The following is a 26,968-nucleotide window of genomic DNA, read 5'->3' on the forward strand; positions in this document are numbered from 1 at the left end:
GGTCGAATAGGTCATCTATCCTAGGCAAAGGATACTTATTCTTAATGGTCACGTTATTAAGCTGACGATAATCAATACACATTCTAAGATAACCATCTTTCTTTTTAACTAACAGGACCGGAGCACCCCAAGGTGAGGTACTTGGTCGAATAAAACCTTTATCCAATAAGTCCTTCAATTAGTCTTCCAATCATGTAGCTTTGCCGGAGCCATACGATACGGTGGAATGGAGATTGGCTGAGTATCTAGAATAACATCAATCCCAAAATCAATAACTCTATCAGGTGGAATACCTGAAAGATGTTCTGGAAACACTTCGGGAAATTCATTAACTATAGGAACAGACTATAATTCGGGTATAATGGCTTGAGTGTCATTGACAGCAACTAGATGATAAATACACCCCTTCGAGATCATTTTATGAGCCTTAAGATAAGAAATAAACCTACCTCGAGGCTTAGTAATTTCACATTTCCACACCATAATTGGTTCATTAGGGAATTCAAAATGAACTAATTTGTGATGGCAATCCATATTTTCATAGCACGTGGATAGCCAATTCATCCCTATAATCATATCAAAATCTACCATCTCTAGTTCAAACAAGTCAGTTGTAGTCTCATGATCTTTAACTACAACTACACAGTTTTTATAAACTCTTGAAGCAATAACCACAGAGAAGGGTTCTAACAATAGTTCGGGCTCCACCCTAAAATCAAGAGCAAAATATGGAGTCGTATAAGAGATATTCGAACCCGGATCAATCAACAGATACGCATCAAAAGAGCAAATAGTGAGAATACCTGTGACCGCAGCATCTAAGGCTTCAACTGTCTCTCTACAAGCAAACCATAAATTCAAGCTTGTCCCTCATTAGAGGTGTTAGCAACTGCTTTACTAGTCCCATTAGCACGAGCAATAGGAATGTTGTTAGTACTACTAGCAGGCAGATTCTTAGCAGCAATAGGAGCAGACGGGTTATTTCTCTGGCCAGAAGAGTTAACCATTTAATGCTGCCCTGTCTACAATCTCTCTTGATATGTCCCCGAATTCCACAATGGTGACAAACGCGATCCTCCCATCCAGATGATTGTCAGTTATTACCTTGCGAATATCTGTTCTGATTATTGTTCCTCTGACCTTGTCTACCAGAAGGAACGCTGGCATTAGAATAAGCGCTAGATTGTGCAGATAAAGAATACGTTTTCATGTGCCCTCCATTAAGTGAACCACTGTAACCACTCGCAGATTGAGACTTCTTACTTTGTTCCCTTTCTAACCTCTCTTCACCTTTCCAATTCTCTTATTGTTCAGCGAACCCAACCAAAGATGAAAATGTACAAGTAGGAGACATAGCAACAGCAGCACACACAGACTTGATACGTGGTACCAAACCACGCACAAATCGACTCAAGTTGTGCTTTTCAGACGGAACCATATACATTGCATACCTCACCAGATGAGTAAACTTCAAACTATGTTCACGAACGGACATAGTGCACTACTCAATCTTCTTAAAATTAGTAGCCATAGGATCCGTCTCTCTGTCTACCTGCGGGCTTGAACGCAGCGTCCAGAAGAAAGGATGTCAGTACGAATAATGTACTGAGTATGTAAGGCATGAATGGTAACAGGATAAAAGCATGAAGAATAGCATAAGATAAAAGAACCGTTTATACCGCATGATACCTCTTAAGACATTCATCATGCTTACTTGACCTTTTTCTAGAAGAAACATTTCATATATCCACATACATACGTATACAATATCGGTACCTGACCATAACAAGGCTTGGTAATATCGGTACCCGGCCATAATAGGACTCGGTAATAGCGTTACCCGGCCAAAATAGGACTCGGTAACATCGGTACCCGGCCATCATAGGACTCGGTAACATTGATACGTGGCCATAATAGGACTTGGTAACATCGGTACCCCGCCATAATAGGACTCAGTAACATCTAATAACTATACAGAAATATATATAAATACATATAGCATGCATGAGAGCCTAAATAAAAGCTACTACTTTATCGGAATGACTTAAGGTCGGTAACCTCCGATGTGTCATTATGAAATCATCGTTATCGCTATATCTCACCTCGAAGGAACAAGCAACATAAGGTGAGATCAACAACAATGAACAAAATCATGAAATAAGCTCAATAATCTCATAATAGCATCAACTCCATAAGCTTTGGAATCTCTAAAATGGGATCATCATCATCATCATCATTATCATCATAGAAAACACATATCTTTAGTATCATAGGAACTTTAAGAATCATGAACTTCTAGCTTTTTGGAAATAAGGATATTATGGAAAACATGTATGAGTTCATAAGAAGAGAATCATGCCTTTGGAAAGAAAGGGACTAGCTTCAACATACCTTTTTGGTCTCCTACTACTTAACGCTTATCCTCCTAAGCTCGTAAATCTACATTCAAGAGAATTCATACTACTGTTAGGCTTATCGTTACATGCTTGTCTTAAGTCTTCAAATTAAACCCCTTTAGAATCTGCCAATATTCAGGCAGCATCTCCCCCGTTTATATCACTAGCCCGAAATCACAATACCAACAACCAACAACAACAACACCAACAACATCATCATCAATACCAGAATATTCATAAAACATCCCACACGATGTTTATCCAATTTCTCAACCAAAAAATTTGTTATACAATCATTTAATAGTTCTACGTCTGTAAATAAACCTAAATCAATATCAATAATGAAAGATTCATAGTTTTCTTTTGCTAGAGCCACAATATCTTCAATATTCACCTTGAATCCAAGCCAAGATTCACCGTAATATGATATTATAATCGCAACTATACGCTGTCCGAACCTAAATCAGGAGATTCCACTTGATTCGCGCTAAAAGTTTTATGGGCGGAAGTTTGAAGAAAGTTCCAGTGGGTTGGGGATGGTTTCCAGGGGTTATTGGATGAAAATAAGGGGTAAACCCCCTTTATATAATGTTTTAGAGTCGGTTTGTACCGACTTACCTTTTGCTCTGCGCGTTCGCACCACCTTGGGGCGCGTTCACGCAGAGTTAATCCTCTGCTCTGACAGTCTATCTTATAATACTCATAACGTTTGATCCTAATATCGAATCGATACACGATTTGTTGCCTTGGAAACTAGACTTCCTGAACTTCAATTTAGGCTTTTTTTTCACTTCAAAACTCCTAATATGCTAGGAGATATACCTCTCTAAAGTTGATCCAAAATTCTTGTCCAAAATTCTGCCAAACTTTCCCAAATGTTCGACAATCTTATTTTCTTCTATTTGCTTCATCCCAGAACCTTTAGACACTTACTTAACACTTGTTAAGAGTGTTCCTTAACCCTATAAGGGTTCCATGACCCCTCCGATCTTACTTTAGTTTAATCACAATGCAAACGACGCGAAATTTTTCGATGTGTAACTTTCTCACCCCTCAGAGATCTTAAAAACATTCGTCCTCGAATGTTCAACTCTCAGAGATCTTATGGAAGTTTCGGCAGAGCTTCCCCTGTAGGTGTAATACTACCAACCTGAAGGTTATAATGTCTCAATCTAGATCTCCTTTAGTAATGAAGACAAATGCGGATACTGGGATCTTATATATTTCTTATCTTCTTTACCTTCATATTCTTTCATAGTACTATTACCAAGGCTACATCTCTGGTTTTTAATCCACCATCCTAGAACTTTGGCGATCTGAGAGGGTAGTAGGAACTTCCTCATACGATAATTGTTCTGTACTCCAAACATCATCAATTGGTGCAACTATGGGGGATTTCTCAATACACTTGCGAAGCATAGACATGTTAGAGACTGAATATATAGATTTCGATTTTTAGGGTAAATCTAGTAGGTCCTTCAACTATCATCTTGCAAAGTCTGAGATATCCAAGGGTCATACTTACCTTTCTTATTACTTTTCGTAAATTTCTTCAGGATGAGATTCCAAATTTCAAACAATCTAACATTCTCCTATACTTCTAGAGATTCATGTGAGCCATATGGATATTGGAATTATCACGACCCAAACCGATGAGTCGTGACGAGTGTCTGACCTTAGCGACCAAACGCCCGTAAACACATATCTGAACCATACTGAACATCAAGGGCCCATAAATGGCATAAACTGATCTCATAAAAGGGAAACAACAAAACTCTGTACAATCTGTATATACGCATACTTACTGAAGAACAGTGCGAGCCAGCTAGGTCGCTACATATACTGTACACAAAAGAATAGGAACCAATAAGGCTACATCATCTGACTAATACATACAACTATCTACAGACATCTATTAGAATAAAAACTGTAGAAAGGACGGGACATGGCCCCGTCATATCCATATGCATATACATCTTAAAAGGGTGGCATACCAAAATTGACTGCAACTCCGGATCAAATGGAGCGCACTGACCACTGCTAGATCTAGAGGTCCTACTGAGCTGGACCACCTGTCTATCTACCTGCACCTGCGGACATGATCGCAGCCTTGCGAACAACGGGGAGTCAGTACGGATAATGTACTGAGTATGTAAAGCATAAGAACAACATGTATATATAAGAATCATGAATAAGATCTGAACTCATAAGCTGAAATGACTATCTGCATATACTTGTATGAACTAGTATCTGTCTGTATATGCATAAATCTATGTAACTGACAATGCCACTGTGGGCGCATAATATGCATGCTCATGCCTATCAATGAAGGTCATACATCTATATGTATGTGCGTGTATAATGCCTGATATATGTGCGTATATAACGCCTGACTCTTTTCTCATGTCATATTGGCCTCTCTGTGGCCATCATCATATACATTGCTGCGGTACGTACAGCCCGATCCTCATATCATCATCATGGTGGTAATGCGTGTATAACGCCTAGCTCTTTTGTCATATTCCACGTATATTTAATATTCGCGTATATAACGCTTTTTGGTCACGGGTCAGTGTACATGGATATATATATAATGAATGCAATGCATGAGTAAAACTGTATACATAGAACTGACTACATAAGACTGGACCCATGAACAGAAGGAACACTCATAAACGGGGTACATGAAAATCAAAGACTGAAGTACTTCTAATACTTCTAAGAGTAGAGTAATATGGAAGCTCGCTTACTTGCTTGTTGACTCATATCATAGGATCATGCCAAAGGAAAGAAAGGATAGCCTTAACATACTTTGAAGTATATCCAATCGTCCAACTTCTACCTCTCGAACTTGCAAGTCTACAATTAAGATAACATAGGCCTTAATTAGACTATTTGCCTCGTTTACTAACCATCTTTAAATACATATAGAGCCTAACGAATTATGGACAACATTTCCCTTGTAAGCTCAACAACCCTTCAACTTCCCATTCAATCCAACATCAACCACAACAACCACAACAACACTTATATATAAATATATACTCAAATTTATCGCCAATCATCTCTTAAAATAGCCTCAAGTCACTACCTTGCCCTTCATCAACTTACCACTTCCACAAATATCTTCTCTTTACTTAAAATCACTAAAACTCTTGATAATAAACTCAAATGCAAGGGTATAAATCATTTACATACCTTGAGGGGTCTAAGATTCCAAAGATCAACTTCAACTCCAACCCCCTAAGCTTCACAACTTGAAGAAACCCTAGGAACAACCTTCTTCTTGACAAGCACGGGTTCACAGGCTCGGATCTTACCAAATCTCCACTAATAATGATGGAAAATATTGGGAGAGAAAATATTAGTTTTTTTAATTGGAATGGAGGAAAATAAGAAATAAGGTCGTGAACCACATATTTATACTTGGAAGCCAAAAAGCTACAGCGGTCCGGTTCGATGAGCGGGTCGACGAACTGTCGACGTGTCGACAGTCCATCGACTTGCTCCGTCGACCTGCGCCTGTAGATTTCCAGCCACGGAACCCTGTCGACGCCACACAACGACGGTCCGTCGACCATGTCGATGACCCGTCGATGATGACTAGTGTCTGCAGATTTTCTCAGATTCAGCTCAGATCGCGTCGATTCGATTCGTTCAACTTCTAGCCCTTCAAATTACCAGGAATACCTGCTGGTACCCTTGTACACAGGGAAAGACACTTCCTACCTCCAAACTGGGGCTCGAGTCTCTATTCCAAAGGCATACCCGACTAGGAAATCATAGGTTCTACTACGATGCAAACGAAAGGCGTAACAGGAATGATGACTAATACTATTGGCAAATTCAATCCATACTAACTGGTCATCCAAATTTTATTCAAGGTTCTAATATACATGCTCATAACATATCCTTGGACGTCAAAAAAGTGTGCTCTACTTACCCACTTATCTCAAGGTGGGAAAGAATACTGGAGTAATCTATGTCCTTTAGGTTTCTCTTTATATACTGATCCTCATATGCTAGTAGAGAACTGAACATCTTAATCAGGTAACCAAAGCTACTAGATAATCGAATAATTCCATGCTGATCATTTCGTGAATATTCTATGCCTGGAATTCTCATATCATCATCATACACATTTGTATCATCAAATAATCGCGTTCCTCTGAATAGTTCATCTTCATTTTAATCCTTCTCAATTGATATCTCCACTTCTTTCCATCGACAAGATGTTACTAGATTATGGCTCGAATACTTTTGCCTTTAAGTCTTCCCTGTACAATGCTTTCCTAACTGTTCTGTGATGCTGGAACTTTGTATCCACAAAACTAACTCGCGGTGGATATTTCACTTAACTTTTGTCTTAGTCTACTATCTACTTCGAATACTATCATACTCAATCCTTCTCTGCTTCTTCATTTATGAACTCTCTATTACACTGTTATCTTGCAATTCTGAGTGATTTCCTCCTCAGTGTACTCCCTTTCAATCTTTACTTAGTCATGCATATGACTGACTGGTTATGTTTATCATCAAATCGTCCTTACATCTTATCGGCTCGCTAGTGTAATATCCCGTTGAGGTAGTTTCCAATTCCTTTATTATCATATTTCCATCTTTTAACAAGGCCTACTTCTGATCCAATACTTGTTTGTCTCATTTTCCCCCCTTAGGGTGTTAGCCTATTATTTTATATTTAACATCCCATTAGTGCTCCTTTTTCTTACAAGTACATACTCTCAGCAAATCCGCAACTAATCTTAGTTGTGACTATTCATCGTCTGACTTTATCTGGTCAGTTGAACATATTTGTAATGAGTCACATATTCCCGTAGACGTACTGGTCCTAGATGGTCCTAATCTTTCCTCAAAAGGATCTTCATAGTTTCTTTACTGTTCTTCCAAAATCACCTTTCTCCTATTACTCACTTTCCCATTTCATCATTGTGATGGTATCTAGAGCAAATATTAATTCTTAAAATCTGCCCTGATTGTTAATGTTCCTCGTTTTCTTCACTACGTAAACACTCGGTCTTTAGATAAGCCTCTCTTAAACTACAACTTCATCTCATTAATGAAGGGAACATCTTATATCAACTTACAACTTCAAACTCATTCATCTACCATCATACAACTAATTTCTTTAAAGCATCATTCACATCCTTCATTAGCTATTCAGCCTTGTATTACTGACTCAATAATCTTGTGACAAGATACCTTTTAAAAGATAATTTTTCTGTAGCTTAGTCCTACCTTTGTCTTATGTTCATATCTCCTTATACTCGTACCTCCGTACAACATCCCTGCCAATATATTTTATATGATAAAAAAGGCCCTTGTTGATATCTGGCTTTTAGTAACGTACATCGTTCTCTTATCTCTTCTACCCCTTTGTACTCTTAAGTCATTAGCATACTTATACTCAAGGGTCATATTTATACATATACCTATCCCTTCTACTTCTTACTTCGTGAAGAAGTTACAAACTCCCATCTGGTCATACTAACACCTTATTAATGAAACACTTTGAAAGGTTTAGTCGACTCAAGTTTCGCCCAATCTGACCAGCAATATAAAGAGTAACATATAGCAACATGGAGCTCGAATCAATCAATGAATACACATCATGAGGAAAATACTGGCAATATACCTGTAACAACATCGGGTGAAGACTCAAGATCCTGTCACCTAGCTAGTACATAGGTAAGATACCGAGGACCACTCGAATTGGATGCTCCTCCTCGACCTCTACCACGGCCTACTTGAGAAAGGGTTTATTAGGCCTAGTTCATCCCCGTGGGGAGCACTCGTATTGTTTTTCCGAAAGAAAGATAGCTCCTTACGAATGTGCATTGACTATCGGCAATTGAATAAGGTGACGATTAAGAATAAATATCCTCTTCCGAGGATTGACGACTTATTTGACCAATTACAAGGCGCCAAATGGTTTTCAAAGATAGATTTGATGTTCGGGTATCATCAAGTGAGAGTTCGGGAGAAAGATATCCCTAAGACAGACTTCAGAACAAGATATGGCCATTTTGAGTTCCGGGTAATGTCATTTGGGCTAACTAATGCACCGACAATATTTATGGATTTGATGAACAATGTGTTCAGACCCTTCCTAGATCTATTTGTGATTGTCTTCATCGATGACATCTTAGTGTATTCTAGATCCGAGACAGAACACGCGGATCATTTGCGTACTGTCCTTAGAGTTCTTCAAACTCGAGAGTTATTCGCCAAATTATCTAAGTGTGAGTTTTTGTTGAACTTAGTGACATTTCTGGGGCACATTGTTTCAGCCGATGGTATTCGGGTAGATAGCCAAAAGATTGAGGCCGTGAAGACTTGGCCAAGGCCCACAACTCCTACGGAGGTTCGTAGCTTCCTGGGCTTAGCAGGATATTACAGGAGATTTGTTGAAGGTTTTTCTTCTATTTCTGCACCACTCACAAAGCTGACCCAGAAATCAGCAAAGTTTCAATGGACAGATGCTTATGAACGTAGTTTCCAAGAGCTAAAGTATAGATTGACTTCAGCCCCAGTCCTGACACTTCCAGAGGGATTGGAAGGTTATGTTGTTTATTACGATGCTTCCGGAATTGGGCTAGGCTGTGTGTTGATGCAACATGGTAAGGTGATTGCATATGCTTCAAGGCAATTATGAAAACATGATAAAAATTATCCAACCCATGACCTTGAATTGGCTGCAGTGATTCATGCATTAAAGAATTGGAGACATTATTTATATGGTGTCCATGTGGATATTTATACAGATCATAAGAGCCTTCAGTATATCTTCAAGCAAAAAGAGTTGAATTTGCGGCAACGACGATGGTTGGAATTGCTAAAAGATTATGATGTTGATATCCTATATCACCCTGAAAGGAAAATGTTGTGGCTGATGCTCTTAGCCGTAGATCCATGGGAAGTTTGTGTGATGTACGACCAGAGAAAAGAGAAATAGCTCGTGAGCTCCAGCAGTTAACTAGCCTAGGAGTTCTAGTAGTGGACTCAGGTAGCAGGGGAACTACCATTCAGAATTCAGCAGTCTCGTCGCTAGTAGTGGAAGTGAAAGAGCGACAATACGAAGATCCCATGCTAATGCATTACAGAGATACACTCCCTCAGAAGGAGAAATTATCATTTGAGATTTCAGGAGACGGAGTTCTCCGATGCCGAGGCAGATTATGTGATCCTGATGTGGTAGGGTTACGCCACCAAATATTGAGAGAAGCTCATTGTTCCCGTTATTCTGTCCACCCCGGAGCAATGAAAATGTACCATGATCTTAAATCTATATATTGGTGGAATGGGATGAAGAAAGATATCGCGGAATTCGTAGCTGAATGTCTCAACTGTTAACAAGTGAAAATCGAGCACCAAAAGCCGAGCGGATTGTTGCAAGCTATAGAAATTCTAACTTGGAAGTGGGATGTAATTAACATGGACTTCATTACAGGCTTACCCCGTTCTCGACGTAAGTATGATTCTATATGGGTGATTGTGGATAAACTCACGAAGTCAGCTCATTTCTTACCAGTCAGAACTACATATGTGGCAGAAGATTATGCAAAGCTTTATGTTAAAGAGATAGTGCAACTCCATGGTGTTCCAGTATCTATTATCTCTGATAGAGGAACTCAGTTTAGAGCTAATTTTTGGAAGTCCTTCCAAGAGGGTTTGGGGACTCAAGTGAGCCTTAGCACGACATTTCACCCGCAAACTGATGGACAAGATGAACGTACCATTTAGACTCTTGAGGATATGTTACGGGCATGTATGATAGATTTTGGAGGTAATTGGGATGATCACTTACCACTCATTGAATTTTCTTATAACAATAGTTATCATTCCAGCATCCAAATGGCACTGTATGAGGCTTTATATGGGCGAAAGTGTAGATCCCCAATTGGGTGGTTCGAGGTAGGAGAGACTAAATTGATAGGGCCAAAGTTTGTCCAGCAAGACGTAGAGAAAGTTAAGCTCATACAAGATCGCTTATTAGCAGCCCAAAGTCATCAAAATTCCTATGCGGATAATCGTCGAAGGGACTTAGAGTTCCAAGTGAAAGATTGAGTATTCTTAAAAGTGTCACAAATGAAGGGTGTAATGAGATTTGGCAAAAAGGGAAAGCTTAGTCCCCGGTACATTGGGCCTCATGAGATTGTGCGCAAGGTAGGCAAAGTGGCTTATGAATTAGATCTACCTCCTGATTTGGAGTCAGTTCACGCAGTTTTCCATGTCTCGATGCTTCGTAAGTGTGTTGAAGATCCTACTAGGATCGTGCCAGTAAATGATGTTCAAGTGATAGAAAAGTGTACTTATGAAGAGATACCCATTGCCATATTAGATAGGCAAGTACGGAGGCTTAGAAACAAAGAAGTGGCCTCAGTTAAAGTATTATGGAGAAACAATAACCAAGAAGAAATGACATGGGAAGCGGAAGAAATTATGAAATCCAAGTACCCGCACTTATTTCAGCCCCTAGAAGAGATCCAAGATGTGACATCAAGATCATAAGGTATTGTATGTTTTCCTTTTTATGCATTTGGGCCGTGTGTGGCCAAACTCTATTGCTATTATGCTGTGGCCCTGTGAGGCATTGTTATTATGGGCTGTTGTGACAGGGTGGTAGTAAAATATTACAGGGGAAGCTCTGGCGAAATTTTTATAGAATCCCCGAGGACTTAACATTCGAGGACGAATGTTCTTAAGGAGGGAAGAATGTTACACCTCAGAAAATTTCCCATCGATGCACAATGAATAGACTAACGAAGGGCACGAAGTATACGGTATTTCAATGAGTGAGAAATAGCATTTGATGATCCTAATTGAGATTTCAAAGACATTCGAGGTAAGAGAAGAAAGTTGTCGAGAAAAGGCAAGGAATACGTTATGTATCAAAAAGGATTTACGAGTATCGAATTAATGATGACTTAACGATGTTTTGGAGAAAAGTTATAACTTCCCTTAGATTGTTAATAAGGTGCTAAACAAGTGTCAAGAAGGTCCCATAAGGATTGGAAATCGAATGAAACGACGGAAACCATTTCAGAGAAATGGAGTTATACGACCACTTATACGGTCCGTATAACTCCCAGCAGGGAGATGATTTTCTGGTTGGTGAACCACGGCCACTTATACGGACCGTACAATATTATACAGACCATATAAGTGTCCGTATAGTACCCAACAGGCTGATTTTTAGTTTTTGTATAAATAGATGCCTTGGGTTCTTTTACTTCATTTTTCATCTTCTACAAGTATTGAGAGCTCAAAACCCTTCTCTAAGCACATTCCACTCACGTTCAAGAGAACACAAAGATCAAAGACTAGAATCAAGTGTTTATGTGTTAGAAAGCTTCCAAGGGTTAGAGGACTACAAAAGATTCCATTGGAGATGAACTAGGGTTTGGTTCAAGTGAAGTAATTCCACTCAAGATTCATTCCTACAACATCTAAGGTAAGTTTTATGGTATTTCTATGTTATTTAAGGTATTGAGAAGTTGAAACACTTGGATTGTAGATGGATATAGAAAATGGGTCATGAATGTGGGAATAGTGTCATTTTTGAGTAGTAGCTTGGATTGAGTCATGATTCTTGATATGTTATGATTATAATCATGTTATAAATGATATTAAGAACATGGGACAAACATTGTATATGAGTGAAAGTAATAGTGTGCTATGACCATAGATATGGATGACTTGAAGTGAATTGAGGAATATGGATAATGTACGAGAATGAAGACTATTGTTATGATGTTGTGAATGTATTATTGATGTTTGGGAGTTGATGTATGATATGGAGGAAGTCCTATAAATAAAGGAGATGCTGTCCAATTTTCTCTAAGCTTTAGTCTTGTATGCTAAGCTATCAATTTTCTAATGTTAGTATATACTCTAATGAAGGTAGAAACGTGAGCATTGAAGGAGAACGTTCAAGCGCTAGAATAGTTGAACGAAAAGGTATGTAAGGCTAACCCTTCTTTCATAAGGCATGGTTCTTTGGCCAAATATCTAATCTTCTATAAGCCTATGATGTCCTCCAAATGATGCTATCTTCCAAAGCTACTAAGCTCATAATTCTCGATATGTTACGATTGTACTAAATTCCTCATACGATGAGTAATCCTCTAGGGATAGATGTAATGAATGACGATAGTAATGACGCTAAAGATGCTTATGGGATTTTATGTATATGTGCCTATGTATGGCTATTATGAAACCCCGAGCCTATATGGCCGGGTAAAATATATATATATATATAATGCGCGCGCACCACTGCAGTTGGGTACGGACAACCCTGAGCCTTGGTAGGGCCAGGTATGTGAAACACCGAACCTTCATGGTCGGGTATGCTATGTAAATGATATTATATTTAAATGATATGTATATGAATATGAATATGTATATGAATACGAAAATGGATACAAAATGTAAATGAGTACGGAAACGGATACGGATGTATGTACACAACCACACGTTAGAAATGGAAAGTCCCTATGAAAAGCAAGTAAGTGTTTATGACGATGATACTACTATCTCCCATCCTATGCTATCTCTTATGTTGTCTATTATGCTTTCATAATGATGTTGATCATGCTTTACAAACTCAGTACATTCTTCGTACTGACGTCCTTTTGTTTGTGGACGCTGCGTCATGCCCGCAAGTGGCCTGGGAGACAGGCTTGATCCATAGCTTTGTTACTCAGGGACTACATAGCGGAGCTCCATTTCATTCGGAGCTACAACTTTTGGTATTTATTATTTTGTGTACATATTTATGGGCATAGCGGGGTCCTGTCCCGCCTATATGATATGACATACTCTCCTTAGAGGCTCGTAGACATGTGTATATGGTTAGATGTATTTGGCCTTGTCGGCTAGTCTTGTGTATATCATTTTGTTAGCCTCGTCGGCTTATGTACATTGATATAGGCGCTGTTATTGATGGTGATATACATATATATACATATACATATATCTATATATATATATATATACATATATATATATATATATATATGTATATATATATATATATATATATATATATATATATATATATATATATATATATATATATATATATATATATATATATATATATGTATATATATATATATATGTATATGTATATATATGTATTGTTGCCCAATGGAATTAGTATGAATAATGGATGGAAAGTATGATTTAGCTATGTGGCTCACCTAGATGTAAATGTGAAAGTATGATAAGAGGTGCCCGGGTGGGTTAGCACCGGGTGCCCGTCGCGGCCCTCCGGTTGGGTCGTGACAGGGCCGCTGTTGCTTATCTCTTCATAGGCATCGCTGAAATCATAGTACACGATTAGGAAAAAGGGAATCCTGATAACATAGCTCTATCGTATGATCTAAGATGAGAAAGAAAGGTCAATCATTTCTAAATGCCCCGTAGCCTCTTATTTATAAGTGTGGCGATCTTCACACCCATAAACAAGACTCTACTGGACACGACTCGTAGACATACCTTGGGACGAACTGCTCTGATACTACTTTTTGTCACGACCCAACCACAGGACCATGACGAGCCCCCAAAGCTAATCTACCGAGCACCTAAGAACATCCATCTCATAATCTTTCCTAGGTGGACCACATGGGTATCATAATCTTTAAAGCATGCATCACAAGACAACGACACATTTCTATATAATCATTAACAACTATGTCATCATCACAAGCCGACATGGCTACCAAAGCATTATATAACACCATGATCTGGCAAGGCTAAGGAACATCTAGCTACATACATCTGTCCACGAGCCTCTATATAGAATACAAGCATCCATAAATATGGGGCAGGACTCCGCCATGCCCAAGTATATACACAAAAGAGTAATACCAATAAACTGCAGCTCTGGAGCAAATGGAGCACTTTTGAGATTCCACTGATGAAGCTCCTAGGGGTCGGATCCGTCTCCCTGTCTACCTGCGGGCATGAACGCAGCATCCAGAAGAAAGGACGTCAGTACAAACAATGTACTGAGTATGTAAGGCATTAATAGAATAGTAACATGATAAAAGCATGAAGAATAGCGTAAGATAAAAGAACCTTTTATACCGCATAATACCTCTTAAGACATTCATCATGCTTACTTGATCTTTTTCTAGAAGAAACATTTCATATATCCACATACATACGTATACAATATCGGTACCCGACCATAACAAGGCTCGGTAATATCGATACCCGCCCATAATAGGACTCAGTAACATCGGTACCCGGCCATAATAGGACTTGGTAACATTGGTACCCCGCCATAATAGGACTCGGTAACATCTAATAACTATACACAAATATATATAAATACATATAGCATGCATGAGAGCCTAAATAAAAGCTACTACTTTATCGGAGTGACTTAAGGTCGGTAACCTCCGATGTGTCATTATGGAATCATCATTATCGCTATATCTCACTTCGAAGGAACAAGCAATATAAGGCGAGATCAACAACAATGAATAAAATTATGAAATAAGCTAAATAATCTCATAATAGCATCAACTCCATAAGCTTTGGAATCTCTAAAACGGGATCATCATCATCATCATTATCATCACAGAAAACATCTATCTTTAGTATCATAGGTACTTTAAGAATCATGAACTTCGAGGTTTTTGGAAATAAGGATATTATGGAAAACATGTATGAGTTCTTAAGAAGAGAATCATGCCTTTGGAAAGAATGGACTAGCCTCAACATACCTTTTTGGTCTCCTACTACTTAACTCTTATCCTCCTAAGCTCGTAAATCTACATTCAAGAGAATTCATACTACTTTTAGGCTTATCGTTATATGCTTGTCTTAAGTCTTCAAATTAAACCCCTTTAGAATCTGCCAATATTCATGCAGCATCTCCCTTGTTTATATTACTAGCTTGAAATAACAATACCAATAACCAACAACAACAATAACACCAACAACATCATCATCAATACCAAAATATTCTATAAAACATCCCACATAATGTTTATCCAATTTCTCAACCAAAAAATTCATTATACGATTATTTAATAGCTCTACCTCCGTAAATCAATATCAATAAGGAAAGATTCATACGCTCCCGCTAGAATAACAATATCTTCAATATTCACCTTGAATCCATGCTAATATTAACCGCAATACGATATTATAATCGCAACTATACGCTGTCCGAACCTAAATTCGGAGATTCCACTTGATTCGCACTAAAAGTTTATGAGCGGAAGTTTGGAGAAGGTTCTAGAGGGTTGGGGATGGTTTCCAAGGGTTATTAGATGAAAATAAGGGTTAAACCCCCTTTATATAATGTTTTAGAGTCGCTTTGCACCAACTTACCTTTTGCTTTGCACGTTCGCGCCAGCTTGGGGCACGTTCGCACAGAGTTAATCCTTTGCTCTGATAGTCTGTCTTAACATGCTCATAATGTTTGATACCGATGTCAGATCGATGCCCGGTTTGTTGCGTTGGAAACTAGACTTCCTGAACTTCAATTTAGGCTTTTGTTTCACTTCAAAACTCTTGATATGCTAGGAGATATACCTCTCTAAAGTTGACCCAAAATTTCTGTCCAAAATTCTACCAAACTTTCCCAAATTTTTGACAAACTTATTTTCTTCGGTTTGCTTGATCCCGGAACCTTTAGACACTTACTTAACACTTGTTAAGAGTGTTCCTTAACCTTATAAGGGTTCCATGACCCCTCTGAGCTTACTTTAGTTTACTCATAACGCAAACGACGCGAAAATATTCGAGGTGTAACAGTTACGTTAGGATCCATAAGGCCAATCATTCTCTGGACTGGCACAGCTTGCCCATATAGGCCCAAACACAGCCTCAAAAATTGGCCGCAAGCTGTGCCAGTCATATCAGGGCAAAAAATGTTCATCACGATAGTATAATTCGTATAAGGTTTGATGCGGGCTTGACCCTACACGCGCATGACCTTGTTATAACATCATCTTTTATTTCGACAACAAGTTCAACAAAGAACAACCACCAAACTAGGGTTTTAACTAGTACAACCAATCAAAGTAGAATTCTCAAACATCAATCACGCTACCTCTACATAAACATACTTCAAAGAAGATTTTCGAAAAATATATATACATCCAAAATGTTTTCAAAAAAAGTAGACACACCACAATTCCCGCTAAAATCTAGAAAATGGGTTTTCCGAGGTTCAACAATCACTCTACAATCGATTTAGATGAGAAAGATTAGAACTTTACATTTTTCTTTTGAATTCCCACCCTTTTTGAAAACTAGGGTTTTTAAGCCAATTTCGTGCACTTGATTTCATGTGATTCACCCATGGATTCTAACGGTATATAGACGATATATAAACCCAAAACAATCCCATTACTATACTTAAATTTTAGAAACTTACCTCACAACGAATTCCCCCCAACTTTCCTCTTCCACCATTCTTGAATTTGAATTTTCACAATCTATCGAATAGGGGAGGTTTCTAGTATTAATCTTTATTAGATTAAGGTAAAAGTAATAGGAATTGATCAAGAACTTACCTTAGATGTGTTGGAGAAGCTTTAAGGTTGTTTTCCCTCAAAAAGTTGTTCTTCAAGTGTTTTCTACGAAGCTGAAATGTCTGATAAATGAAATTTCACATTAAGTGTTGAATTTATAGGATTGGGAATTTCGGACCCTACACCTCACTGAGCGAGGTCTATAGCATGACCCTATCTCGCTTTGCGCTTAGCTCAGTGAGCTTCTAGGTCCCTTTTATACTTAGCCAATGTTTTTGGAATTTTTCATTTTGGGACCCTACACATTGCTGAGTAAGGTCTATAACATGACCCTATCTCACTTTGAGCTTAGCTCAGTGATCTCTTAGGTCCATTTTCACACTTAGTCAAAATTTCATGTTTTTCAACTTTGTCGACAGCGTTCAGTAAAATGGGTATAACTCCTAGCACAACACAGAGCTCCGTTTGAGATCCACCTTATATGGATGGAAAGGTATTTCAAAGATCTACAACTTTCATGCCTTGAGGTCTCTCAGATTCCTAGTGTAACTACCCTTAAACTGGGCATAAGTCAGGACTACCGCAGACTTAGATGATTTTAAGAACTCTTACGAATTTCACTATTTGGTTTGGCTTCAAAACGACTATCTTTCACCCAAATTTGTCCCGAAAGGATTCATATAGTTAATATGTCACATCAACACTTATTATACACATTCACACCTAACCCGAATTTACAGAGTGTTGCATAGTACCAGAGTTTAGGTAAGGGTTCAGGTGATTCTTCGGGGAAGGTGTTAGGCACCCCGCTATTAAGAATCCGTAGAATACGATTGACTTTCAATTTTTAAACGTGTGGCTTTAGTAGTTACTTGCTTAAAAAGTGTGTTTAAAATGTATATACAAAGTAATGACATATCAAGATAGGTTCACGGGGATAAAGTTCTTTATTTTCTTTTAAAAAGAGTTGGATCTTATTTTATTTTTTTTGGAAAGGCAAATAATGATTTAGTAGTTTATTCCACTTTCCGGACCAAAACACACTTAAGGCTCGCTTAAGTAGAGTTCCACTTGGCTTGGTAAAAAATGTTGTAATCCACTTTATTTTTACACGTTTGAAAATGTACAAGGGTGTTTCTTTTAATTCAATATGCCATAGACTCATATAAAGGCTTGAGAAAAGTTTTATCCTTTTTTACAAGCTATAAAATCATATGTTTTTTCTTGTTTTTTTTATAGGTCAACCACACTCTTTGGTCTAAAATCCCTTTCCTAAACTTGGATTAAGATGTCATTTCCTTGTTTATTTAACTTAAAGTGGGTCGAGCACAAAAGATTTGTACTACTGTTTTTCCGTTTTGTTTTTCTCTTCAACGGAAAAATATATTTCTTTTTCATCAATTCTTGTGAGAAAAGTATCCTTAATTTTTCGTTTGGTCCGATTTGGAAAATGATAAGATTCCTATTCTTTCTAACGGTATTAGCATCGTTTGCCAATTTCAACTAAGTTCTAACTACGGGTTTCAATATTTTTTACAAGTATTGGCTATAAAACATATATACAAGCATGAAAAATATATTTAAAGAACTGGTTGGTGGATTTACTAAGCCCATTAGCTGAATCAAACACCATTTTCACCCATGGTTGGGCTTTCTAGGTTTATTTGACTCGGGATAATGCAGTGTTGTGCCTCAAGCCCAACGAAAGTGGATGACATGCATGTTTTGACCCAATTGGGCCCGCGTGCACGAGTTCATGCAAAGAAATAGGGGAATAATAGTTAGATGGTATCCATGCTTAGCAAATTCAATCAAGAAAAAAGCTTAACACAGGGATGATCAATTTAAACACGACTTAAGAAATAATTCATGATGACAAAGAAGCTGTTAAGGCTTGAAAAAAATATACATGTGACCCAACAGGCCCAACACCTTCAATCATAGATAAGAAAGAATAGCTCGTAGCCCAACATACTCGCATAAAGGCAGTGAAAGAAAAGGGGAAAGGAACACAGCTTGGGCCCAAGAAAACTTAAACATGAATTACTCTTAAGGCGGCATGATATACCTTGTGTATATGTTGTATACACCTTTTGCATACCACAACATACAAAAGGGTGTATATTCTATATTCCCCATGGCATATCATACCATTATTTTGAGGAGAAGAGAATGAGAAGGAAGGGGAACACATGACCTGTTCATACATACTAAATCATCCCAATATATACTAAGTATCACTTGATATACAGAAGATATACCCTTGTATACTTATACAAGGTATGTGTTTACCTCTGCTTTCACAACATATACCTAATATATATGGTTCTCTTTCAACCATTTACTAAGCATTGACAAAGAAGAACATGCAAGGAAAACACTTCATTTCAATATATAGAGATTCCCCAACATGTATTTATCACCCCTAGTTTACAATACAATAATCATAGCTAGGGTTTGACTATGCACAGTCTAAAGGCAAAGTAAGGTAAGCAGTTCATATTTAACCCAAACATATAGTCCAAAAAGGAAATGGATGAGATGGTTTACACTCAAACATCACACAAAGGATAAGCACAAAGAAATGACTGATTTGCATAGGAGAAATCCAACTTCAAAACAGAAGAACACCATACACATGTTCAACACTTATACACTAGCATAGTCTTATAAATGATCAAGTAAACTGGAATACAGGAAGGTATTGTGTCAAAAGTTCAGACCCATTCTTATGTATCAAGTACAGATAACACAAACACCTTAAGAGGAAAGGGAATAAGGAGGACCATGGCACAAACACCCATTTCTCATCTACACTTAAGCTATATTGACACTTTCAACATTCAGACTTATAATCCACACAGAGAAGAGGTGTATTTAGAGGCATTTTGAAATTGTATGCTTAATCTGTAATGCAGTAAAAGAAACTCAAACGACACTCTTCACACAAGTAGATTACACAAATTATACTTGTCATTTTTAGTCCTTTAAACCCAAAAAACACAATTGCTTTGTTGTTTTATAAGACAGTCCCAAGATAAGGTTGATCTTTACAGTTTCAAAAGCCAAAAAGGTCAAGAGTCTCTTACGCTAGCCATTTTTAGTTTATAGCTTTACTTATGACACTAGGCCAGTCACACAACCTTTAATGAACTCACACTTTGAGTAAGAGGCAATTTAGTAGTCATCTTCTAATGCAAGGCAATCACAACAATTTTAAAGAAAGAATAACGGGAGGGAAAAGAAACCAACTCCTCAGAAATCTAAACTTGCATTAATCTATATGCTGGCAAAGAAAAGTAGGTTGGCAAAGCCAACATCCCATACATAATGCACTTATCGTTCCTGAGGAGAGTACTAAACATATTATTTTGCAACATATGCCTTAGGTTACACCCTAACCTTTCTAGCATATGATTCCTTTTATAGCATTAACCAGCATGCATGCTAGTTGAAACAAGGTTCAATCAAATCAAGGGAATTCCCTATGCACACTTAGACAAGCACAAACTCATGATTTCATGTTAAACTAGTAAATATTAGTCTCATTTTTATTTCAAAAATGCATCATGCTTATTCCAACAGACACATATTAAACAAATTGAGTCAGTTCAGAACTTTACTTTGAATTACACCTCTTATCATTTATATTGAGATAGGGGAAAACAAGATTCAAACCGTCTTAAACACACTTCATGCATATGGACAGTTGATGGAGACAAATTCATAGTTTTAGCTGAACCAAGGAGAAATGACATTCATGGTCCTATATATATATATCACGATGCAACTGTAAGGATATACCAACACCGATATGGTAGGAGACCGCTCATCCCCCCCCCCCCCCCCCCCTAAAGAGAAATAGAACACACAAAACTATTTCCTAATTCATCCACAGACTCAGAATTTTGAACACCCAAATAAAGCTTGTGATTTCTTCAAACTTAACACACAAAAGGGGTCTAAATTATACAGACAGGATTTCACACATGTTTGATCATGAAGATATCACTTATAAGAGAAGCCAATTAAATAAGTAAAGGAATAGATGAGGTATGACCAATCCCAAATGACCTAATTTACCCTTTCCTAACACAAACCCTTTGATTTTAAGTCATTTTTTAAATTTCAGACTATGCTAAACAGTATTAAGCCTTTAGGACCTGAATTCAAACAATACAGAGCTTATCCTTAGAAATAAACCTCAACTAAAATTTGTTCATCAACCATTATGACTATGGAGGGTCCTATTGTAACGACCCAATGGGTCATTATATGTCTTTTGACCGTTTTACCCCTGTTGATCAATTCCCGAGACTATAAAGCGGTTCTAGTGAAAACTGAAGGATTTAGAATCCTTAAGTGAAAGTATTTGACCAATAGTTGACTTTTGGGTAAATGGACCTTTTTTGGATTTCGTTGATTTCGTGAGGTCTGGAGGATCGATTATGACTTGGCGGGGTAGATGGTTCGATTCTCGAGGCATTTGGTTGCGTTTTGGGTACTTAATTTTATCCATTTGGGGGGTTGACTTGGCAAATGAGAACTCTATTGGGAATTTCGAGGCCACGGGTGAGTTCGTAGCACGTTTTTATATATGTGTGCATATCTGGTTTGTGTATGGGAGGCCTCAGATTTATGTCAGGATTTTGGGAATGACTTGTGAAAAATCAAATTTTTGCTGGTTCTGGTGTGACCGCTACGGCGGGCATGACCTCCATAGTGGTGGCTCAGACTTTCTTGATTCTGCCATGGCGGATGGTTTGACCGCTATAGCGGCCCTGGCATCCGCGGTGAGAGAGGGTCTTTAATGATTTCCACTATAGCGGAAGGCCTGACCGCTACATCAAGATCGCCATGGTGACTATTGCAGCGGATCGATGGGACCAGAGACTTCTTTTATATTCCTAGGTTTGAACCATTAGTCCAACACTTCTAAAACCTAATTCTAAGAGCTCGGGGAGGTGAATATTGAATAGACTTGGTGGAATCATCTCTGAGGGTAAGTTCTAAAACTTTATCTTGCCTAGCTGCCTTCTTTCTTTGAGTTTCCATAGTGGTTTAAGGTCTTAGAGTGTTGGGTGTTGAGACTTAGACTCCTAATCATGAAACCATTAACATAAATTGTCTATTGTTGATTAACTTACTGTTCATCTAGAAGTGTAGATTAACACATTCTAGGATGGAATTGTTCTATAGTTCAAGAATATATTTATGAGACTTAGAGTTTCACCCAAATTTTGGGATTTTGACTAATTTATGAAATTGAAGGGTCTAAAGTGATTAGAAACCCATGAATTTGAGGTTTATGATTGTTGGGACTAAGGGTAGGGTAATTTCACCCTTAATTTTCAGTTTTACCCATATGGTTGGTTGGGTATTTTGGGTATTCTTCCTTAAATCGATTCTTCTTCCAATTAGATGGTCTATTACTTACTTAGTGTTGCTATTGCTAGCATTTGAGCGTTCCTAGGCATTACGTAAAGGGAAAGCTCAGGTGGACAAGCTTGCGTTCCAGTTCTGCATTCGAGGTAGTTTACTGCTTACTTGAGTTAGACTTTGATTAGTATATTGTGTACAACAACAACAACAACAACATACCCAGTGAATCCCACAACATGGGGTCTGGGGAGGGTAGAATGTATGCAGACCTTACCCCCACCTTAGGTAGGGAGGCTGTTTCCGGAAGACCCTCGGCTCAAGAAAAAGCATAATAAAGGTCAGATACGGGCAAACAAATCAAAGCAATTATGAAAATGAAAACAATGAAAGTAAATAAGCCATTATAAACCAACAAATACTCGCAGAAATCAAGAGACAAGAAACTATAGAGCAACATAACTACTCGTAAGAAAGGATAAACGCGACTACCTACTAACCTTATACCCTAATATGAGTCCTACATACCCTCCTATCTAAGGTCATGTCCTCGGTAAGCAGGAAATGCGCCATGTCCTGTCTAATCACTTCCCCCCCAATACTTCTTCGGCCTACCTCTACCTCTTCTAAAACTGTTACACCTTGGGAATTTCCCCATTAGCGTATAGCGAATAGGCCAAAGAAGGGTATGACTAATATGATATTTTGAAGAGTAAGAAAGAGTATTAGATGACCCTAAACGAGAACTCAAAAACATATGAGGCACGGAAAGAAAGTTGTTAAGGAAAGCAAGCCATATATTGTGTATCGGATAAGAATTTCGAGCGACGGGTTAATGATGGCATAATGATGTCTCGGAGACGAGTGATAACGTTCCTTAGATTGGTATTGAGGTGTTAAACAAGTGCCAAGAAGGTTCCATAAGGATCGGAGATCAAACGAGTCGATGAAAACAAGTTCCGGAGAACTGGACAACATACGGCCAGACATACTGGCCGTATAATATTCACGGACCGTATGTCCAGTCCGTAGATACAGTCCAGAACAACAAGGTTCACTGGACCAAATATACGGTCCCAACATACGGTCAGTAAAAATTATACGGACCGTATGTTGGTCCGTATAAAGTGGCTCGGCCAGCTTTTGTGTTTAAATATAGGGGACCCTTGTCATTCCATTTTTATTTCATCATTCACTCCACAAGTCAAGAGACCTCTAGAACCTTATCTAACACTCATCCACAAGAAAATCAAGGGAAATCCAAGATCAACAACACCAAATTCATGAAAACAAGAGTGTGAAACCTAGCTCAAGTTCATCTTCCTCAAAGAAAACCAAAAGAGGTGAAGTAGGGTTTTGGTGCTAGAGGAGAAACTCCACTCAAGACTTGTTCAACCATCATCTAAGGTAAGTTTCATGCCTATGCCATTTTGTTTAAGGTGTTGGAAGGTTAGGATACCCGAATGATAGAAAAGCATAGCAAATGGGTCATAAATGTCTGAATAGTGCCATGGCTAGATGGTAGTTGAATTGAATCATGAATGTTAATGTGTTGTGATTATGAATACATTCTAAATGAAATTTAGACCATGAAATAAGTGTTATATACAAGGAAACGCGATAATGAGCTATAAGTATAAATGTGGAGAAATTAGAGAGAAATGGTGGATTGTGGTTAATGCATGTAAATGATGATTGTTGATTTCAATATTGTGGATGTTATTGTGAGTGTTTGAGAGTTGATATAGAATACGGGAAAAGTAGTAGAAACAAAGGAAGTGCTGCCCAATCTTCTCTAGAAATGGTAGCGCATTCTTATGGTTGATTAACTAATGTTAGTGCGAATTCCGTCTTGAAGGTAGAGACGTGATATCGAAGGAGAACAAGCGAATGATAGCTTAGTTAAACGTCAAAGGTATGTGAGGCTAGTCCCTTCTTTCTAATGGCATGAATCCTATAGCGTAACTTCTTCCTTATCCATGAGCCTATGTCCATAATTAGCTACACAAGGTAATGAGTTAAAGTACAGGGATTCTAATGATGTTACTTATCACTTACACTCGCCTTATATGCTAATTCCTTCAAGGTGAGGTAGAATGTCAATGATTGTTACATAATGCAATCGGGGGATCACGAGCTTACGTCACCCCGGTAAAGTATGGTTGGTCCTGAGCCTTATGCACGATTTATGATAAGCTAAGCATATTATGATGAGCATATGATGATATTACTATTACACCGCACTTATTTGGCCGGGTAGTCACCGCTAAGGCGGGCAGCTATACAATACACCATGGCCAAATGACATGGGCTGACACTACTAGTGGGCGGCATGAGATGGTACCCCGAACGCGGAAGGCCTGGACGCAAGCTCATGTTATGATTATCACACCGATCCGATATGGACGGGCAGTTTATACATTATGCATATATGATATGATGATGAGCATGTGTAAGACAACATAACTTGTTTTTCTTATACTTGACAGTAAGATTCTGATGTTCCATATTAGTATATTCTTTACATCATTGTCTTATTTCGTTGTTTATGCCTCTCATACTCAGTACATTATTCGTACTGACGTCCGTTTTCTTTGGACGCTGTGTTCATGGCCACAGGTTGACAGAGAGGAGTGCTCGATCCAGATCCGTAGTAGCTGTCAGCTTATTGGAAGCCCTCTATTGTCCCGGAGGTGCTTATGATTATTCTTTTGTGTATATATAGCCATGTATATGTATTTTGGGCACGACAGGGTCTTGTCCCGTCCCTATATTCAGCACTCCAGTAGAGGCTCGTAGATACACAGTGCGGGTTAGATGGTCTCACGAGATCGCTACTGTATATATATATATATATATATATATATATATATATATATATATATATATATATTATTTTGATAGCCTAAGGGCACATATATGTTTTCATACGAAATATGATTTTCCTACACTATGAGCATAAAGATGATAAAAAGAGCATTAAATGAGTAAACTGAGCGACAGAACGAGCGGTGCTCGGTGGTTAGCCCCGGGTACCCGTCGCGGCCCCTAGCTGGGTCGTGACAAAAGTGTTATCAGAGCAGTTCGGTCCTAGAAGGTGTCTATGAGCCATGTCTAGTAGAGTCTTGTTTATGGTGTGTTGCGCGTCACATCAATAAACAAGAGCCTATAGGGCATTTAGGAAAAATGACCATCTTTCTTCTATGAGATCGTGCGATAGAGCCATGTATAAGATTTTATCCTCCCTAATAGTGTGTTATGATTTCAGAATGCCGCCAAAGGGAAAGGCTACAGCCGCCCAGAAGGGCAAGACTACGACAAAGAGACGGGTAGAAAGAGGGCCTCCAATGAATATTGAAGAGGGCGAATCGCATAACGAGGCCTTGTCTAATACTTCCTTTACCCCGCCCAATGCGGGAGAACAAGGAGGAGCCTCAGCTCCAATTCCTCCGCCGGCTGCTTCGGATCAACAAATGACCGAGGCCATCCAGTTATTGACACAATTGGTTGCTGCACAGGCACAACGACAAAATGTGGGTTCAAGTGACCGGGCAGCAAGTACCAAGGCCCGTGCTTTTATGAGCCTAAATCCTCCGGATTTCTTCGGGTCAAAGCCGGAGGAAGACCCACAAGGTTTCATTGATGAAATGTTGACGACATTGAAGATTGTCCATGCCTCCGAGACCGAATCCGTGGAGTTGGCATCTTATAGACTCCGGGATGTGGCGGTGTTATGGTACAACAACTGGGTATTATCAAGAGGAGAGAACGCGCCTCCTCCGGTTTGGCAAGAGTTTGTAGATGCTTTTATTCATCACTATTTGCCACCCGAGGTCCGCCGAGCTAGAGCGGATAGATTTCTGAATTTGAGGCAAGGAAACATGAGTGTCCGGGAGTATAACATGCAATTTAATTCTTTGGCCAGATATGCTCCGACTATGGTGGCCGACATGGGAAACCGGGTACATAGATTTGTGAGTGGCCTAGGGCCACATCTATTCAGAGATTTCCTGACCGCTTCCTTGCAAGACGAGATGGATACTTCCCGAATACAGGCCCATGCACAGAATTTGGAGGGGCAACAACAACAACAAATAGGCGACCGTGATATCGATAGAAGGTAAGGCAAAAGGGCCAGATCCATGGGAGCTAGCAGAGATCATAGAGGGGGATCAAGGCAGACATATTCTGGGTACTTAGGCTAGTCAGTGACGAGTGCACCTCCTCGATTCAAAGGTAGGAGATTTGATCGCTCCTTCCATTCAGGACAGGGCCAGAGTTCAAGGGCTTCAGATTCCCAGTTCAGGGAAGATTATAGTCAGAGGAGACCCCAGTGCCGCGATGCAACCAATGCGGCAGATTACATTCCGGACTGTGTCGTCAGGGTTCGGATGCCTGTTATAATTGTGGTCAGGTGGGGCATATGATGAGAGATTGCTCGTCGATGAGTAGTAAAGTTGGAGTTCAGCCTACAGGTTCAGCAGCTGGTTCTTCATCTGTACGCCCGGTAGAGCAGACTCCCCAGATGATAGCAGGCCGAGGTAGAGGCCGAGGGGCGACATCTACTTCAGGTGCCACTCAGCCCCGTGTATATGCTTTAGCCGGACGACAGGATCTCGAGTCCTCTTCGGATGTAGTTATAGGTATATTGTCTATATACTCCCGGGATGTGTATGC

The 26,968-nt window shown here is 38.9% G+C and overlaps 1 protein-coding gene across 1 annotated transcript in view; it reads right to left on the reverse strand.

Moving 5' to 3' along the window:
* Positions 1-857: 857 nt before the first annotated feature.
* The window catches only part of LOC132607885 (uncharacterized), a 34,569-nt gene continuing 8,458 nt past the window's right edge, over positions 858-26,968 (reverse strand). The window contains exons 2-4 of the mRNA XM_060321963.1: positions 3,637-3,751; positions 1,105-1,160; positions 858-986 (exon numbers count right to left, since the gene is read on the reverse strand). Of these exons, the coding sequence (XP_060177946.1) occupies positions 858-986; positions 1,105-1,160; positions 3,637-3,751 (300 nt within the window). The remainder of the gene's footprint in view (positions 987-1,104; positions 1,161-3,636; positions 3,752-26,968) is intronic.

Source organism: Lycium barbarum, chromosome 8 (assembly GCF_019175385.1).
Source record: "Lycium barbarum isolate Lr01 chromosome 8, ASM1917538v2, whole genome shotgun sequence".
Classification (NCBI taxonomy): Eukaryota; Viridiplantae; Streptophyta; class Magnoliopsida; order Solanales; family Solanaceae; genus Lycium; species Lycium barbarum.